The 18,357-nt window shown below is 66.5% G+C and overlaps 1 protein-coding gene across 5 annotated transcripts in view; it reads left to right on the forward strand.

Annotated features, from left to right (window-relative positions):
• HDAC5 (histone deacetylase 5) overlaps positions 1–17,582 on the forward strand; it is a 19,616-nt gene extending 2,034 nt beyond the window's left edge. Inside the window, exons 2-25 of one of the 5 annotated variants that reach the window (XM_084496218.1) lie at positions 2,420–2,622; positions 3,672–3,795; positions 4,901–5,015; positions 5,179–5,306; positions 5,869–6,000; positions 6,097–6,209; positions 7,449–7,568; positions 8,235–8,454; positions 9,325–9,503; positions 10,436–10,714; positions 11,359–11,509; positions 12,495–12,628; positions 12,731–12,851; positions 12,952–13,001; positions 13,101–13,208; positions 13,857–13,912; positions 14,020–14,107; positions 14,196–14,315; positions 14,398–14,495; positions 14,584–14,702; positions 14,790–14,923; positions 15,178–15,262; positions 16,004–16,145; positions 16,254–17,582. In XM_084496218.1, coding sequence (XP_084352344.1) covers positions 2,420–2,622; positions 3,672–3,795; positions 4,901–5,015; positions 5,179–5,306; positions 5,869–6,000; positions 6,097–6,209; positions 7,449–7,568; positions 8,235–8,454; positions 9,325–9,503; positions 10,436–10,714; positions 11,359–11,509; positions 12,495–12,628; positions 12,731–12,851; positions 12,952–13,001; positions 13,101–13,208; positions 13,857–13,912; positions 14,020–14,107; positions 14,196–14,315; positions 14,398–14,495; positions 14,584–14,702; positions 14,790–14,923; positions 15,178–15,262; positions 16,004–16,145; positions 16,254–16,293 — 3,059 coding nt within the window. In that variant the 3' untranslated portion in view covers positions 16,294–17,582. Of the gene's footprint in view, positions 1–2,419; positions 2,623–3,671; positions 3,796–4,900; positions 5,016–5,178; positions 5,307–5,868; positions 6,210–7,448; positions 7,569–8,234; positions 8,455–9,324; positions 9,504–10,435; positions 10,715–11,358; positions 11,510–12,494; positions 12,629–12,730; positions 12,852–12,951; positions 13,002–13,100; positions 13,209–13,856; positions 13,913–14,019; positions 14,108–14,195; positions 14,316–14,397; positions 14,496–14,583; positions 14,703–14,789; positions 14,924–15,177; positions 15,263–16,003; positions 16,146–16,253 lie in introns of all 5 variants that reach the window. The other 4 variants (XM_084496219.1, XM_084496215.1, XM_084496217.1 and 1 more) reach the window with 4 other exon arrangements.
• Positions 17,583–18,357: the final 775 nt, after the last annotated feature.

The following is an 18,357-nucleotide window of genomic DNA, read 5'->3' on the forward strand; positions in this document are numbered from 1 at the left end:
GGGTGCAGCCGGGCTCTGTGCCCCCCCCCCCCGAAGGCCCAGCCCCGGGTGGGGTCGGTGGCCCCCCGCCAGCCCCCAAACCACTTCAGAGGTGCCCTAAATGCAGCCTTGGCCGTGCCCGGCCCCTCCCGCCGCTATTTTTAACCCCCCCCCCGGGCTGCTGCCCCCCCCCCCATTTTACCCTGGTGGGGGGGGGTGGAACTGGTGCGTACTGGTCGGTGCTGGGCGGCACTGGTTTGTTACTGGGAGGGGGGGGGCATGGCAATCCCAGTGCGGGGACGTCCGTGGGGCTGTCCCGGTGTGCTGGGGGGGGGGGCACGGGGGGGGGGGGGGGGGAAGGGGGGAGGGGCATCAGCATGCATCATGTGTGCCCCCCCCCCCCGGTTGTATGGGGATCGCCCCCCCCACGCTGCTGTGCCTAGGGTTGGGGTCCTGTGCCCCCCCCCCCGTGGTGTTTGGGGGGGGCGCTGAGCCCACTCCCCAATTTTGGAGGGGGGGGGATGTGGGTTTTCTTGGGGGGGGGGGCTTGGTGCTCCCCCCTGCTTTGCGGCTGCCCCCCGGGCTGGTTGCTGCTGCCCCCCCCTCCCCAAAACGCCCCCCAAGTGTGTTCCCGGTCACCCCAACAGCCCCCAGCTGCCCCCCCCCGGCCCTGAGGGAGCCCCCAGATGCCCCCCCCCACCCCCCAGGGGGGATGCCACCCCATAACTGTGCCCCGGTTACCCCCCCAAAATTGTCCCCATAAACGTGTCCCCAGCTGCTCCCCCCCCCCCCCCGACTGTCCCCACCCCTGCGCCACCCAATCCACCCCATAACCCCCCCCCCCCCACCCTAGGGACCCCCCCCCCAACTCCCCCCCGTCCCCAGCACCCCCTCTGACCCCCCCCCACCCCCTGGGAGCCTCCATAACCTGCCCCCTGCTGCTGGGACCCCCCCCGACCCCCATAACCCCCCACCCTACCCCTGGGACCCATAACTGCCCCCCCCAATCCCTCCATGACCCCATAACACCCCCAAGCCCTACTCCCGTGACCCCATAACCCCTCCCTTAACCTCCCCCCATACCCCCCATGACTGCACACCCTCCCATACCCCCCCCCCCATCCCTGTGACCCCCATTACCCCCCCCATAACCCTCCTAGGACCCCCATACCCACCCCCCCAACCCCTACTCCCATGACCCCATAACGCTCTCATACTCCCCAACCCACCCCTGGCCCCCCCCCCCCCCCATGATGCCATAAGACCCCTATGACCCCAAAGCCCCCACACATACCCCATAACCCCCCAAGCTCTACTCCTGTGACCCCCATACCCCCCCCTTGACCCCATAACCCCTCCATGCCCCTCCCATAACTCCCCAACCCTCTACCACCATGACCCCATAACCCCACTAGGACCCCCATAACCCCCCCAACCCCTACTCCCGTGACCCCCATGACCCCCCCATAACCTCCCCCATGACCCCATAACCCCCCCAACCCTTACTCCCATGACCCCCCCCGACCCCCCAGTGACCCCCCCTATACCCCCCCATGACCTCCCCATGACCCCCCACCCCCGCATGACCCCCCCATAACTCCCCCCAACCCTACCCCCATGACCACCCCTGACCCCCAATAACCCCCCTATACCCCCCCCATGACCCCATAACCCCCCCCAACCCCTTACTCCCATGACCCCCATAACCCCCTTGACCCCAATGACCCCCCCATACCCCCCCCATGACCCCATAACCCCCCCACACCCCCATAACCCCCCTCAACCCCTACTCCCATGACCCCTCCATGCCCCCCCATGACCCCGTAACCCCCCCAACCCCTTACTCCCATGACCCCCATGCCCCCCCCGACCCCCAATGACCCCCCTGACCCCAATAACCCCCCCTATACCCCCCCCCATGGCCCCCCCATAACCTCCCCCAACGCCTTACTCCCATGACCCCCATGCCCCCCCCCGACCCCCAATGACCACCCCATAACCCCCCCACACCCCCATAACCCCCCCCAACCCCTACTCCCATGACCCCCATGACCCCCCCATGACCCCGTAACCCCCCCAACCCCTTACTCCCATGACCCCTATGCCCCCCCCGACCCCCAATGACCCCCCTGACCCCAATAACCCCCCCATACCCCCCCCATGACCCCATAACCCCCCCCCACCCCTTACTCCCCATGCCCCCCATGCCCCCCCTGACCCCCAATAACCCCCAATGACCCCCAATAACCCCCCCCTTGCCCCCCCCATGCTCCCCCCCGACCCCCAATGACCCCCCTGACCCCAATAACCCCCCCATGGCCCCCCCCATAACCCGCCCCCAACCCCTTACTCCCATGCCCCCCCCTGACCCCCAATAACCCCCAATGACCCCCAATAACCCCCCTGACCCCCAATAACCCCCCCCATTTCCCCCCCCCAGGCCCGGATGCCCGCGGCAGCGGGTCGGAGGCGTGCGGGGGGCGCCGGGGGCTGGCGGCGGCGCGGGAGCGGCAGCTGCAGCGGGAGCTGGAGGCCCTGCGGCAGCAGCAGCAGCTGCAGAAGCAGCGCCTCTTCGCCGAGTTCCAGAAGCAGCACGAGCACCTCACCCGCCAGCACGAGGTGCAGCTGCAGAAGCACCTCCAGGTGGGCGAGGGGGGGGGGGGGCACGGGGGGGTCATGGGGGGGGTATGGGGGGGCACGGCGGGGGGTATGGGGGTGGTTTGGGGGGGTTATGGGGGGGTCTTTGGGGGGGAGTTGGGGGGGTGTTGGGGAGGGTATGGGGGTCTTGGGGGGGTTATAGGGGGCTTTGGGGGGGAGTTGGGGAGGGTTTGGGATTATTTGAGGGGGGGTATGGGGGCTGTTGGGGAGGGTATGGGGGTCTTGGGGGGGGGTTATTGGGGGTCTTGGGGAGGGTTATAGGGGGCTTTGGGGGGGAGTTGGGGAGGGTTTGGGGTTATTTGAGGGGGGTTTGGGGGGGTTATTGGGGGTCTTTGGGGGGAGTTGGGGGGTGTTGGGGAGGGTATGGGGGGTCTTGGGGGGGTTATAGGGGGCTTTGGGGGGGAGTTGGGGGGGGTTTGGGGGTCTTGGGGAGGGTTATAGGGGGCTTTGGGGGGCAGTTGGAGAGGGTTTGGGGTTATTTGGGGGGGAGTTGGGGGGTCTTGGGGGGAGTTGGGGAGGGTTTGGGGTTATTTGGGGAGGGGGTATGGGGGGTTTAAGGGGGCTTGGGGGGGCTTTAAAGTTATTTTAGGGGGGTTATGGGGGGTATGGGGGCAGTTGGGGGGGGTATGGGGTTATTTGAGGGGGGTACAGGGGCTGTTGGGGTGGGGTATGAGGGTCTTGGGGAGGGTTATAGGGGGCTTTGGGGGGGAGTTGGGGAGGGTTTGGGGTTATTTGGGGGGGTATGGGGGGGTCTTGGGGGGAATTGGGGGGTGTTCGGGAGGGTATGGGGGTTTAAGGGGGCTTGGGGGGCTTTAAAGTTATTTGGGGGAGGTAGGGGGGGTCTTGCGGGGGTATGGGCGGTGTTGGGGGGCTATGGGGGGGTCTTGGGGGGTATAGGTAATTTTGGGGGGGTATGCGTTATTTGGGGGGGGGTGCATGGGGGTTCTTGGGGGAGGCACGGGGGGTCTTAAGGGGGGGGTGCATATAAGGGGGGTGTCCGGGGGGGGGTCCCCGAGCGTGCCCCCTCCCCGCAGCAGCAGCAGGAGGCGCTGGCCGCCCGGCGGCAGCAGGAGCTGGAGCAGCAGCGGCAGCGCCAGGAGGCCCTGGAGCAGCAGCGCCTGGAGCAGCTGCACGGCCGCAAGGACAGGGGCAGAGACTGTGAGCGGGGGGGGGTATTAGGGGCTGGGGGGGGGTATTGGGGGCTGGGGGGGTATTGGGGGCTGGGGGGGTATTGGGGGCTGGGGGGGTATTGGGGGCTGGGGGGGGGATAGGGGCTGAAGGGATATTTAGGGGCTGGGGGGTATTAGGGGCTGGGGGGGGTATTAGGGGCTGGGGGGGTGATGGGGGCTGGGAGAGTATTAGGGGCTGGGGGGGCTGTTAGGGGCTGGGGGGGGCATTAGGGGCTGGGGGGGCAATTATGGGACTGGGAGAGGATTAGGGGTTGGGGATGCAATAGGGGCTGGGGGGGACTGGTGGGGGTATTAGGGGCTGGGGTCCTATTCGGGGTTGGGGTCACAGGGGCTGGGGGGGTATTAGGGGTTGGGTAAACACTTAAGGAGTTGGGGGTGCAATAGGGGCTGAAGAGATATTTAGGGGCTGGGGTGGGGCAGTTATGGGGCTGGGGGGGGTATTAGGGGCTTGGGGGGATAATAGGGGTTGGAGGAGTTGTTAGGGGTTGGGGGTTACTTAAGGGGCTGGGGGTGCAATAGGGACTGAAGGGATATTTAGGGGCTGGGGGGACAATTATGGGACTGGGAGAGTATTGTATTAGGGGCTGGGGGGTATCAGGGGTTGGGGGTGCAATAGGGGCTGGGGAGGACTGCGGGGGTATTAGGGGCTGGGGGGGCAGTTATGGGGGTGCAATGGTGTTAGGGTCTGGGGTGGTATTAAGAGCTGGAGGAATATTAGGAGCTGGGGGGGGGCAATTACGGGTCTGGGAAGGTATTGGGGCTGGGGGGGCATGTGGGGCTGGGGGTGATGTGGGGCTTGGGGGGGGGCAATGGGGACCCTGGGGCAAGTGTGGGGTGGGGGGGCACCATATAGAGTGGGGGGTGCAATATGGGGCTGGAGGCACAATAAAGGGATGGGGGGTGCAATATAGGGGCGGGGGGGGCACCTTATAGGGGCTGGCACCAGCTGCGTGCCTGGGGTAGTTTCGGGGTCTGGGGGTGCCGTGGCTCCATCAATGGGGTCCCAGAGCCGGGGCAGCACAGCGGGGGGGGGGTGTCCCCATGCTGCCCCCCCCCATGTGCCCCCCCCCCAGGTGCCATCGCCAGCACGGAGGTGAAGCTGAAGCTGCAGGAGTTCCTGCTCAGCAAGGCCAAGGAGCCGGGCGCTGCCCCCCCCAACCATTCCCTCCCCCAGCACCCCAAATGTTGGTAGGTGGCCCCCAGCCCCCCCCCAGCCCCCCCTCCCTGCAGCAGGGGCACCGGGGGCGGGGTGTGGTGTTTTTTTTTTTTTTTTTTGGGGGGGGGGGGGCACACGCAGCCGGCCTAGCGGGCGCTTCTCCCCCCCCCCTTCTCCCCCGACCCCCCCCCCCAGGGCTCACCATACCTCGTTGGACCAGAGCTCCCCCCCCCAGACCGGCAGCCCCGGGACCCCCCCGTCCTACAAAGTGCCCCTGCTCGGCACCTACGACGGCCGGGATGACTTCCCCCTGCGCAAAACCGGTGGGTGCCGGGGGGGGGGCACACATTTGGGGGGGCGCACGTGCATTGGGGGGGTGCACACGCATGGGGGGGACGCCCTAGGGGGGCTGCACCCATGGGGGGGGGTGCACATGGGGGGCACGCATGTTGGGGAGGGACCTCGCATGGTGGGGGGGGGGCATGCACACATGGGGGGGGTGCATATGCATTGGGGGGGGGCACATATTGGGGGGACACATGCATGGGGGGGCGCACACATTGGGGGTGCATGCTTTGGGGGGGGCACATTGGGGTGGGTATACACATGGGGGGTGACATGGGGGGGTGCATGCATTGGAAGGAGGGACATCGGGGTGTGCACACATGGGGGGGCACGCACATGGGGGGGTCATAAAAATGTGGGAGGGGGACACACGTGGAGAGGGGGCTGCACGCGCTGGGGGGCGCAAACGCACATCAGGGCGTGCGTGCGCATTGGTGCCGGGGTCACACTCAATGGGGGGGTGTCACACTCAATGGGGGGGGTGTCACACATTTTTTGGGGGGGGGCCGTGCCGGGCTAACGCCCCCCGCGGTGCCGCAGCGTCGGAGCCCAACCTGAAGGTGCGCTCGCGGTTGAAGCAGAAGGTGGCGGAGCGCCGGAGCAGCCCCCTGCTGCGCAGGAAGGACGGCGCCGTGCTCAGCACCTTCCGCAAGCGCGCCGTCGAGATCACAGGTTTGGGGGGGGGGGGGGCGGGGGGGTCCAGAGGGGTCGCGTCGGCCGGGGAAACCGAGGCAGGGCCGTGCCACGGTGCCCCCCCCGCGCCCGCAGTGTCCTCGGTGTGCAGCAGTGCCCCCGGCTCCGGGCCCAGCTCCCCCAACAGCTCCCACGGTGCCATCGCCGAGAACGGGCTCACCGGCTCCGTGCCCAACATCCACGCCGAGGTATGGGGGGGGGCGGGGGGGCGACACGCGCGTGTGAGCTGGGGGTGTGCTCAGGGGGTGTGTGTGTGCTCGGTGTGTGTGTGCACCGTGGTGCTCGGTGCATGGGGGGCACGCAGGGAGGGTTTGGTGGTGCACACGTGTGTGCTCGGGGTGTGTGAGTGGGATCGGGGGGTGCACAAGGGGGATGGGGGTGTGCAAACTGGGTGCAGGGGTGTGTCCGTGTGTGTACGGGGTGCATGAGTGGGATCGGGGGTGTGCACGTGGGGTGCATGGGTGTGATGGCGCGTGTGCACGCTGGGTGCAGGAGTGTGAGTGGGTGTATGAGTGTGATCAGGAGTGTGCACCGCATGCATGAGTGTGATCGTGCATGCATGCTGGGTTCACGAGTGTGATCACATCTGTGCACACTGGGTGCACAAGTGTGATCAGGTGTGTTCACGCCGCGTGCACGTTAGCGTGTGTGCTTGGGGTGCTGAGGTGTGTGCAGCCGTGGCACTCAGTGTGAGCACACAGCCAGTGCGTGCACACTCAGTGCACGTGTGTGTGCAGAGGTGTGCAAGGTTGGGGTGGTTGCTGTGCATGTGCACGCGGTCAGTGCACGCTCATGGTGCAAGCAGCCAGCATGCACGTGCACACTTGGTGTGTGTGTGGAGGTGCAAGGCTGGGGAGCTCACTGCACGCTCGTGGTGAGCACAAGGCCAGCGTGCGCACACTTGATGCACGTGCGTGTGCAGAGGCGTGTGAAGTTGGGATGCCCGCTGTGCGCACGATCAGTGCACGCTCATGGTGCAAGCAGCCAGCCCGTGTGTGCACGCTTGGTGCAGGTGTGCATGTGGAGGTGTGCAAGGGCAGGGTGCTAGCTGTGCACACTCGTGGTGCAAGCAGCCAGCATGCGTGTGCTCGGCGTGCACACCACCACCACCACCGTGTGTGTGCTCAGTGCGTGCACACCGGGTGTGCACCCATCAGGGAGCACGCAGCCGGTGCACACTCAGGGTGCGTGTGCCGGGGGGGGGGTGGTGTTCACACTCAGGGTGCGTGTGCCAGGTGTGTGCAGGCAGCACATGCACACGTGGGGGGGGGCACACATGTTGCGCACTCAGGACTCACAGACGTTGTGTGCACACCTTGCACAAGAGCGTGCGCATGGTGGGGGTGCATGGGGCTGCGTCACCGGGTAGGGGCACCCCAGGGTGCTGGGGGGGCCCCCCCTGACCGTGCTGTGTCCCCCCCCCGCAGCAGCTGCTGCCCCAGCCGCGGGCGCTGGCGCTGGAGGGGCAGCTGAGCCTCTACACCTCCCCCTCCCTGCCCAACATCTCCCTGGGGCTGCAGGGCACCGCCACCGCCCCGCACCGCAACGTGAGTGGGGCTGGGGTCCCCTGGGGGTGGTCTGGGGACCCTGCACCCCATATGGGGTGGCACAGGGGGTCTGGGGTTTCCTTGGGGGTGGTATTGGGGGTCTGGGGTCCTTTTTGGGTGGTATGGGGACTCTACACCCCGTGGGGGGTGGCACGGGGGTCTCGGGTCCTTTGGGGGTGGCACAGGGTCTGGGGTCCCTTAAGGGGTGGCATGGGGGTCTGAGGTCCTTTGGGGGTGGTATGGGGACCCCACAACCTGGGGGGGTAGCGAGGGGGTAGCAAAGGGGTCTGAGGTCCTTTGGGGGTGGTATGGGGACCCTACACCCCGTGGGGGGTGGCACAGGGCTCTGAGGTCCCCTAGGGGTGGCACGGGGGTCTGGGGTCCTTTGGGGGTGGTATGGGGACCCCACAACTTGGGGGGGGAGGAGGGGGCAGCACAGGGGTCTGGGGTCCCTTAGGGGTGGCATAGGGACCCCATGCCCTGGGGGGGGGCAGGGGGGTGGTACAGGGACCCCTTGCCCTTTGGGGGGTGGCAGTGGGGTCTGGGGTCCCTTAGGGGTGGCCCGGGGACCTTGCACCCTTTGGGCTCAGCGTGTGGCCGCCGCGTGCCTCAGTTTCCCCTTTTTTTTTTTTTTTTTTTTTTTTTTTTTGGGGGGGGTTCCCACAGGCGTCCCCCAAGCTGTCCCCGCAGGCGGAGGCCGAGCGCCCGGCGGTGGGGGCGCTGCGCCCGGGGGGGGCTCTGAGCGCCAAGTTCCTCAGCACCTCGTCCATCCCCGGCTGCCTGCTGGGGGTGGCGCTGGAAGGGGACCCCCCCGCCGGCCCCGCGTCCCTCCTGCAGCACGTGCTGCTGCTCGAGCAGGCGCGCCAGCAGAGCACCCTCATCGCCGGTGAGCCCCCCCCCAAAACACCCCCCACCTCGTGCCCGGCCCTGCCTCGGTTTCCACTCCTGGCTTCGGGCCCCTTGGGGACCCCCCCCGACACCCTGGGGGCATCGTTGGGGCCCCCCCGGTCCCTTGGGGGCATCATTGGGACCCCCCCCAATCCCCTGGAGGCATCACTGGGCACCCTCCATCTCCCTGGGGGCATCACTGGGGACCCCCCCAGTCCCTTGGGGTCATCATTGGGCCCCCCCCGTCTCTCTGGGGGCATCACTGGGGACCCCCTATCCCCCTGGAACCCCCCCCATCCCCCTGGGGGCATCATGGGGACCCCCTCCAGGACCCATGGGGGTATCATTAGGGACCCCCCAACCCCCTGAGGGCATCATCAGGGCCCCCCCATTCCCCTGGGACCCCCCCCCAGTCCCCTTGGGGGCATCATTATGGACCCCCCCCAGTCCCCTGGGGGTGTCATTAGGGACCCCCCACCCCACTGGGGGCATCATTGGGACCCCCCCATTCCCCTGGGACCCCCCCCAGTCCCCTTGGGGGCATCATTGGGGACCCCCCCCGGTCCTCTGGGGGTGTCATTAAGGACCCCTCAACCCCCTGGGAGCATCATCGGGCCCCCCCGTCCCCCTGGGCCCCCCCCATCCCCTTGGGGGCATTCTTGGGACCCCCCATCCCCCTGGGGGCATTCTTGGGGCCCCTCCATCCCCCTGGGACCCCCCACATCCCCTTGGGGACATCATTGGGGACCCCCCCACCCCCCTGGGACCCCCCACATCCCCCTGGGGGCATCATTGGGACCCCCCCCACCCCCCTGGGGGTGTCCCGGTGGCCCCCCCCCCCCGTGACGGTGCCGTGCCCCCCCCGCAGTGCCGCTGCACGGGCAGTCTCCGCTGGTGACGGGGGAGCGCGGGGGGGGCGCGCGGGGGCCCCCCAAGCTGCCCCGCCACCGGCCCCTGAGCCGCACGCAGTCCTCCCCCCTGCCACAGAGCCCCCAGGCGCTGCCCCACGGCGCCCGCCAGCACCACTACGAGGCCCAGCAGGGCAAGGTACAGGGGGGGCACGGGGGGGTGTGGGGTGGGTATGGGGCGGGTATGGGGGGGTATAGGGCAGGTATGGGGTGGGTATGGGGGGGTATAGGGTAGGTATGGGGTGGGTTTGGGGGTTATAGGGCAGGTATGGGGTGGGCATAGGGCATGGGGTGGGTATGGGGTGGGTGTGGGGTGGGTATCGGGGGCTGTAGGGTGGGTATGGGGGGTGTAGGGCAGGTGTGGGGTGGGTATGGGAGTTATAGGGCAGGTATGGGGTGGGTATGGGGGGGTATAGGGCAGGTATGGGGCGGGCACAGGGTGTGGGGTGGGTGTGGGGTGGGTATCGGGGGCTGTAGGGCAGGTGTGGGGGGTGTAGGGCAGGTGTGGGGTGGGTATGGGAGTTATAGGGCAGGTATGGGGTGGGCATGGGGAGTGGGGGTGGGTATGGGGGTTATAGGGCAGGTATGGGGTGGGCATAGGGCATGGGGTGGGTATCGGGGGCTGTAGGGTGAGTATGGGGGGTATAGGGCAGACATGGGGGGTGTAGGGCAGGTGTGGGGTGGGTGTTGGGCATGGGGTTGGCATGGGGGGTATGGGGTGTGGGGTGGATATGGGGGGCTGTGGGGTGGGAAAGGGGGGTATAGGGCAGGTATGGGGTGGGCGTAGGGCATGGGGTGGGTATAAGGTGGGTACGGGGTAGGGGGGTGTGGGGTGGGTATAGGGCAGGTTTGGGGTGTGCATTGGGTGTAGGGTTGGTATGGGGTGGGCGTGGGGTTTGAGGGTTGAGTGGGGTGGGGGTAGGGCAGGAATAGGGTGGGCACGGGGTGTGGGGTGGGGGGCACAGGATGGGGGGTGGGGGCGCACTTTGGGCACGGAAGGGATGTGGGATGGGGGGGGGTGCCGGGAGCCCCCTTTGGGTGCCCCCCACCCCCCTCACCGCCCCCCCCCAGCTGCTCCCCCAGGGGGGGGAGCTGGCGCGGCAGCCCCCCACGCACCCCGAGGAGACGGAGGAGGAGCTGACGGAGCAGCAGGAGCCCCCCCCGGGGGGCGAGGGGTCCCCCCCCGGCCCCCTCCGCCTCCTCCCCTCCCCGGACGCCGGGGACCCCCCCGAGCAGCCGCAGGACCCCGAGGGCTGCGGGGCCCCCCCCGAGGAGCCAGGGGACAGCGGGGACGAGGCCGAGACCCCCGGGGGCAGCGAGGTCGCCGAGCTGGGGGTCGCCTACAAGCAGGTGGGGGCCGGGGGGGGGGGGGGCGTGCGGGTCGGGTCCCCCCCCCATCAGCCCTGCACGAGCACCCCCTTTTGCACGCCCCCCCCTTGCTTGAGCACCCCCTTTTTTCAGCCCCCCCTTGTTCAAGCACCCCCCTTTTGCACCCCCCCAATTTACTTGAGCACCCCCCCTTTTGCACCCCCCCCCTTTTGCCCCCCCTTTCTCGAGCACCCCCCTTTCCCCCCCCCCTTTTCCCAATCACCTCTTTTTCACCCCCCCCTTTGCTCAAACACCCCCCAATTTACTCCCCCCCCCCCCCCTTGCACCCCCCCCTTTCCACCATCTCTCCGGCCAGCCGCATCCCCCCGTCCCCCCCCCTTATTTGCGCCCCCCCCCCGCTGCCGCAGCGCTGCCTTCGGGCCCTCTGACTCATCCCCCCCCCCCCCCCGCCGTCCTCCCGGCTCCGCCACCCCCGCGCCGCCCCCCCCACCCCTGCGGCCCCCGCCGTGACTCATCCCCCCCCCGGACGCCCCCCCCTTCCTGCCCCCCCCCTTTTCCCATCCCCCCTCCTTTCCCTTCCCACCCCCCCCACCCCCTTTCTATCGAGAAGGGGGCGTCCTGGAGGAGGGGGGGGGGCACCCTGACGGGGGTCTGCCCCCCCCCAGGTGTTCCCCGAGGCGCTGCCCCCCCTGCCCCTGTACCCCGCGGCCCCCCTGGGGCTCCTGGCGCTGCCCCACACCGCCCTGGGCCGCACGCAGTCGTCCCCCCCCAGCGTGAAGCCCCCCGACGCCCCCCCCAAGCACCTCTTCACTACAGGTAGGGGGGCCCCGTGTTATATGGGGGGGGGGGCTGCGGCCTTTTGGGGTGCTTGGGGGGGCGGTCTGCGTGTGCCCGGTCCTGTGGGGTGCCCCCTTTCTTGGTGGTCCCGTGGGGTGCTGAGTCCTCGGGGGGGGCCCTGTCCCGTGGGGTGTCCCGTTGTGGGGTGCCCCCATACCCCATGGGGTGGCTGCGTCCCACGGGGTGCCCCCTGTGCCATGGGGTGCCCCATTTCTCGGTGCCCCATTGATCTGTGGGGTGCCCCCCCCCCCCCACTGTCCCATGAGGTGTCCCATCCCCTGGTGGTCCCGGGGATGCCCAATCCTATAGTGGGTGCCCCTATCCCAGGGGGTGCCCCCGTCCCCTGGTGGTCCTATGGGGTCCCCCTATCCTATGGGGTCGTCCCTGTCCCACTCAGTGGCTGTGCCCTATGGGGTTTCCACTGTGGTGGTCTTAGGGTTGCCCCTATCCCATGGGGTGCCCCATTTCCTGGTGGTCTTAGGGTTTCCCCACCCCCTGGTGGTCCTATGGGGTGCCCCTATCCTATGGGGTCATCCCTGTCCCACTCTGGCTGTGTCCTTTGGGGTTTCCCATCCGGTGGTCTTTAGGATTCCCCCATCCCACGGGGTTCCCCATCCCCTGGTGGTCCCAGAGGTGCCCCCATCCCGTGGGGTGCCCCTGTCCTATGGGGGTGCCCCTGTCCCTCTCGGTGGCTGCATCCTATGGGGTTTCCTCTCTCCTGGTGGTCTTAGGGTTCTCTCTCTCCTATGGGGTTCCCCATCCCATGGGGTGATCCTGGGGTGCCCCCCCCCCCTTAGAAACCCCCCTCCTTCCCATCCCGCCCCCATCCCATGGGATGCCCCCAGGATGCCAGTGCGAGGGGATGTGAACGGGGCAGGGGGGTGAAATCCCGGTCCGTGGGGGCGCGTGGGGGTGGAATCCCGGTCCGTGTGGGGGGGGGTCCCACATGCGGCCCCCCCCCCAGGCGTGGTGTACGACACCTTCATGCTGAAGCACCAGTGCACCTGCGGCAACACCAACGTGCACCCCGAGCACGCCGGCCGCATCCAGAGCATCTGGTCCCGGCTGCAGGAGACCGGCCTGCTGGGCAAGTGCGAGGTGAGGGGGGTGCCGGGGGGGGGGGTCAGCGATGCGTGTGTGTCCCCCCCCCCCCACCTCGTTCTTTTGGGGAGGGGGCTTCACCCCCGCCTCGCCCCGCAGCGCATCCGGGGCAGGAAGGCGACGCTGGAGGAGATCCAGGCGGTGCACTCGGAGCACCACGCGCTGCTCTACGGCACCAGCCCCCTCAACCGCCAGAAGCTGGACAGCAAAAAGCTGCTGGGTGGGTGTCGGGCCCAGGGGGGGGGGCATTTTGGGGAGGGGGGGGCACCCACATCACCGCCGCCAACCCCCCTCCATCACGGCGCGCTCTGCCCCGCCAGGTCCCATCGGCCAGAAGACGTACGCCGTGCTGCCGTGCGGGGGCATCGGGGTGAGTGCTGGGATGGGAAAAATGGGGGGGGGACACGCACGGCGGTGTGCCCCCCCCCTCCCCGGGGTCACCGGTATCGGTGCGTGCCCCCCCCCCCAGGTGGACAGTGACACGGTGTGGAACGAGATGCACTCGTCCAGCGCCGTGCGCATGGCCGTGGGCTGCCTGCTGGAGCTCGCCTTCAAGGTGGCCGCGGGGGAGATCAAGGTGAGGGGGGGGCTCTTGCACGCTCACGAGGGGGGGGGCACGGTGTTCCTCGTGCCCGTTTGCACGCCTGGAGGTGCTCGTGCACGCTGGGTTAGCTGGGAGGGGGCGATCCTCATGCACGCTTGTGTGTGTGTGTGTGCAGCGGCTTTGTGCACGCTGTGCCAAGGACTTGTGCAAGCTGACGTGGGTGTGCACGGTGTGTCATGGTGCGTGGTGGTGCTCGTGCAAGCTCAGGTGTGCATGTGCTGGGCTCGTGCACGCGTCCGTGGCCGTGCGGTGCTGCTCGTGCACGCCTGTGTGTGTGCCACCCTTGTGTGTGCCACCCTTGTGTGTGCCACCCTTGTGCACCTCGTGCACGTGGCTGTGCTGCACGCTCACCCGGTGGGGTGGTGGCACTTGTGCACGCTCGCACATGAGTGCACCGCCCTCGTGCGTGCTCAGCTGGGGGCGTGGTGTGCCCTCGTGCACGTGCGTGTGTGACTGCTGCATGCTCACATCGTGGTGCAATGCTCCTTGTGCACGGCTCTGTGCACAGCTTGCACGTGGTTGGAGCCTTGTGCACGTGCACGAGCCTTGTGCATGCCCTCGTGCACCCCATTGCCCCCCCCCGGGGTGCCAGCACCCACCGTGCCCCCCCTGTCCCCGCAGAACGGCTTCGCCGTCATCCGCCCCCCAGGGCACCACGCCGAGGAGTCCACGGCCATGTGAGTGTGGTGGGGGGGGGATTTTGGGGCTGATTAGAGGAATTTTGGGGTTGGGGGGGGGATTTTGGGGGGGTGCCAGCCTCGCTCACCCCGTGTCCCCCCCCCAGGGGCTTCTGCTTCTTCAACTCGGTGGCCATCTCGGCCAAGCTCCTGCAGCAGAAGCTGAGCGTGGGTCGGATCCTCATCGTCGACTGGGTGAGGGGGCGGGATGGGACCCCCGGGGGGGACCCGGGGGGGGGGTCCTGAGGCCGTGTGTGACCCCCCCCCCCCCCCCCCCCCTCAGGACATCCACCACGGGAATGGCACGCAGCAAGCCTTCTACAGCGACCCGGCCGTGCTCTACGTCTCCCTGCACCGCTACGACGACGGCAACTTCTTCCCGGGCAGCGGGGCGCCCGAGGAGGTGCGGGGCGGGGGGGGTCACCCCATTGCCCCCCCCCCACCTTTATATCACCCCCCCACAACTCACAGCCCCTCCCGTGCAGGTGGGCAGCGGGCTGGGGGTGGGCTTCAACATCAACATCGCCTGGACGGGCGGCGTGGACCCCCCGATCGGCGACGTGGAGTATCTCACCGCCTTCAGGTGGGGGGCTTTGGGGGGCTTCAGGGGGGGGGCTTGGGGATTTTTAGGGTGCCCTGACCCCCCCCGTAATGTGTGTGCCCCCCCCCAGGACCGTGGTGATGCCGATCGCCCGTGAATTCGCCCCCGACGTGGTGCTGGTGTCGGCCGGCTTCGACGCGGTGGAGGGCCACTTGTCCCCCCTGGGGGGCTACTCGGTCACCGCCAAGTGTGAGCACGGGTTTTTTTTTTTTGAGGGGGGGCCCATCCCGTCACCCCCCACATAAAAACAATAATTTTGGGGTGCGCCCCCCCCAGGTTTCGGCCACCTGACGAAGCAGCTGATGACGCTGGCGGGCGGCCGCGTGGTGCTGGCGCTGGAGGGGGGCCACGACCTGACGGCCATCTGCGACGCCTCCGAGGCCTGCGTGTCCGCCCTGCTGGGGCTGGAGGTACGGGGGGGGCACCCCCAGACCCCCCCCCCCGGACCCCCCCACCCCACCGCCACCCCCATGGGGCAGGGGGGCTCCCCTTGTCTTGGATTCCCCGTGCACTCGGGGCCGGAGCTGCGCCGTGCCTCAGTTTCCCCTTGTCTGGAGATGCAGCGAGGGGGGGGGGGATTCTGGGGTGTTTTTTTTTTTTATGGGGGGGGTCCTGGGGTCGATTTTTATTTGGGGGGGGTCCCTGATGGTGGCTCGTTCCCCAGCTGGAGCCCCTGGACCCATCCCTGCTGCAGCAGAAGCCCAACGTCAACGCGGTGGCCACCCTGGAGAAGGTCATCGAGATCCAGAGTGAGCCCGGGGGGGGGCATTTGGGGTCCTGGGGGGGGCATTTGGGGTCCTGGGGGGGTTTTGGGGGTCCCCAGGGGGGGCTGGGGGTCACTGGGGGGGTCTCAGGTTCAGGGGGAGGTCCTTGGGGGGGTGTCCCTGCTGGGGAAGGGACCGGGGGGTTGGTTTCACCTTGGGGGGGGGACACACGGGGGGGTCCCCAAGGGTGTCCCTGCATGGGGGGGGCGTGAGGGGGTCCCGGGGGCTGGTGTGGTAATTGGGGGGGGCACGGAGGGGGGGTCAGGGCTGTGCTTGTCATGGGGGGGTCCCTGGGGCTGTCCCCACCCTGGGGGGTTCAAGGGGGGGTCCCTGTTTTTTTTTTTTCCTAAAGGGGGGGGGTCCCTGGGGCTGTGTCCACACCAGGGGGGTCCCTGGGGGGGGTCTCTGTTGGGGGGGGACCCCTGGATCCAGACCCTCCTTTGGGATCCCGGGGGTGGTCCCTGGGTCCGTCCTTCCCATGGGGGGGGCTCCTTGGCTCTGTGTCCCCACCTGGGGGGTCCTGGAGGGGGGTGTCTGTGCGGGGGGGGGGACCCCTGGGCCCTATCCCCCCCCCCAGCTCCCTTCACGGGAGGCTCCGGCCTAGCCCCGTATCCCTGCGAGCGGACTCCCTCCATCCCGGGAGGGGGCTCCCTTATTTTTTGGGGGGGTGGTGCCCCATTTTTTTTTTGGGGGGGGGTGTCCCCCACCCCTCACACTTCATCCCAGGCCAGCACTGGGGGGCCCTGAAGCGGCCGGGGGCTGCGGTGGGCTGCTCGCTGCGCGAGGCCCAGGCCGGGGAGGCCGAGGAGGCCGCCACCGTCAGCGCCCTCGCCCTGCTCTCCGTGGGGGCCGCAGACCCCAGCCCCAGGTAAATTGGGGGGGGGGGACACTGGGGGGGGCACCCCCCAACTTTTTGGGGTGCACGGAGGGGGCCCGGAGCTGTTTTAACCCCCCCCTCCGTGATCCATCCGCGCAGGTCGGCGGAGGAGCCGATGGAGGCCGAGCCTGTGATGTGAGGGGGGGGGGGTTGTGTCCGCCCCCCCTCCCACCCCCATTTTTTATTGGGGGGGCAGCTGAGAAGAGGAAACACACACACAAAAAAAAATTGAGAAAAAAAAAAAAAAAAAGCCAAAAAAAGATCATTAAAAAAATATAAAAAAAAAGTCAAAAAAAAAGCCAAAAATAACTTAAAAAGGCAGAAAATTTAAAAAAATAAAAACAAAAAAAATAAAAATAAAAACACACACACACAAAAAAAAAATAAAAAGGTCAAAAAGACGACCAAAAGGTAACAAAAAAATAAAAATGAAAAAATAACCAAAAAAAAAATCAAAAAAAAAAAAAAACTACAAAAAAAATCCAAAAAAGTCAACCAAAAAAAAAATTCCAAAAAAATCCAAAAAATAATTTAAAAAAAATCCAAAAAAAAAAGGCGAAAAAAAATCCTGCAGCGGAAGGAAACCAGGAAGGAGGAAAAATACAAAAAAAAAAAAAAAAAAAAAAAAAAAAGGAAAAAAAAAAAAGAGGAAAATATTTTCTTTTTCTATTAAAAAGCAGAGAAACCCCCTTAAAAAACACCCCCCCAGTCCTGTGCCCCCCCCCGCGGTGTTTGCGGTCGTGTCTCGTGCAGCAGCGGTGCCGCCCCCCCCCCTCAACCCCCCTGGGGCTGTCCCGGCCGCAGCCTTCCCCAAATTTATAATTTTTTATTTTTTTCCCTCATTTTCACCCTTTTTTTTTTCCTCCCCCCCTCCAGCATCCGCCCCCCCCCCCTCCGTGCTGCGGGGGGGGGCGGTGGGGAATAATTTGTGCCTTTCATTGTTTTTTTACTGCCTTAATCCCCCCCCCCCCCGATTTATTATTTTTTTTTAATTTTTGGGGTTTTCTTCCCCAATTTCACTAAGTATTTTTGGGAGACTGCACAAGCACGGGACGAGCCCCCCCCACCGTGTCCTCCCCCCCCCTGTGACCAAGGCTTTGTATTTTGCTGGGGGGGGGGGGGGCTCGCCCCCCCCGTGCATAAAGGGGTCCTGGGGGGATAAAAAAAAAAAAAAAAAAAAAAAAAGGAAAAAAAAAACAAAAAAAAGGAAAAAAAAGTCAAAAAAAGGGAAAAAAAAAAATAGACAAAAAAAGGAAAAAAAAGACAAAAAAAGGAAAAAAAGGAAAAAAAAAAAAAAAGGAAAAAAACACCACACTTTCCTGTTACTTCACCAGCCGAAAGGGGGGGGGCGGGGGGGGGGGACTCGGAGCGATTTTAGCTTTAAAAAAGAGAAAAAAGGACAAAAAAAAGACAAAAGGTATAATTTTATTACAGATGTATTATTTAATAGTATTTTTTTAACGGGTCGCACCGGCCGCGGGGGGGGGCGGGGGGGGGGCTTCGGCTGTAAATTATTTGGGGGGGGGGCTTCGGGGTGCCCCCCCCCCCTCCCGTTACCCCCCCCCCGGTCCCTGTGTGCGTGTGGGCGGGGGGGGGGGCGCTGCCCCCTGGGGGGGCTGCTTGGGGGTTGGGGGGGGGCACCCTAAATTTTGGGGGACTGGGACCCCCCCCCCCCGCATCATTTCCTTATGGGGTGGGGGGCACCGGTGCTGTTTGCCCCCCCCCCCAACCCTTGGAGTGATGTGGGGGGGGGCACCCTAAATTTTAGGGGGATTTCCCCCCCCCCATCACCTCTTTTTGGGGTGGGGGGGCACCGAGCTCGGTCCTGGGGGGGCACCCTAAATTTTAGGGGATTGCCCCCCCCCCCCAATCACCTCTTTTTGGGGTGGGGGGGCCACCAGCTCTGTTCCCCCCCCCCCCCTTGGAGCGATGCAGGTGGAACTTGGTGGGGCCATGGGGGGGGGGGGGTCCTGCCCCCCCCCCCCGGGGAGTGAGGCCGTTGTATTTTGGGCAGGAGCCCCCCCCCCACCCCGTGTGCCCCCCCCTTGCCCCCCCCCCGCTCTCGCTGTGGTTCTTGGCTGCGTGTTTTGTACCCCCCCCCTGCCCCCCCCCGTGTTGGTCCTTGTACAAATAAAGCTGTTTCTGGCAATATTCCGCCGTGCCACGGGGGGGGGGGCACAGTAGGGCGGGGGGGGGCACGTCC

This window comes from Aythya ferina (assembly GCF_964211825.1).
Source record: "Aythya ferina genome assembly, chromosome: 23".
Lineage (NCBI taxonomy): Eukaryota > Metazoa > Chordata > Aves > Anseriformes > Anatidae > Aythya > Aythya ferina.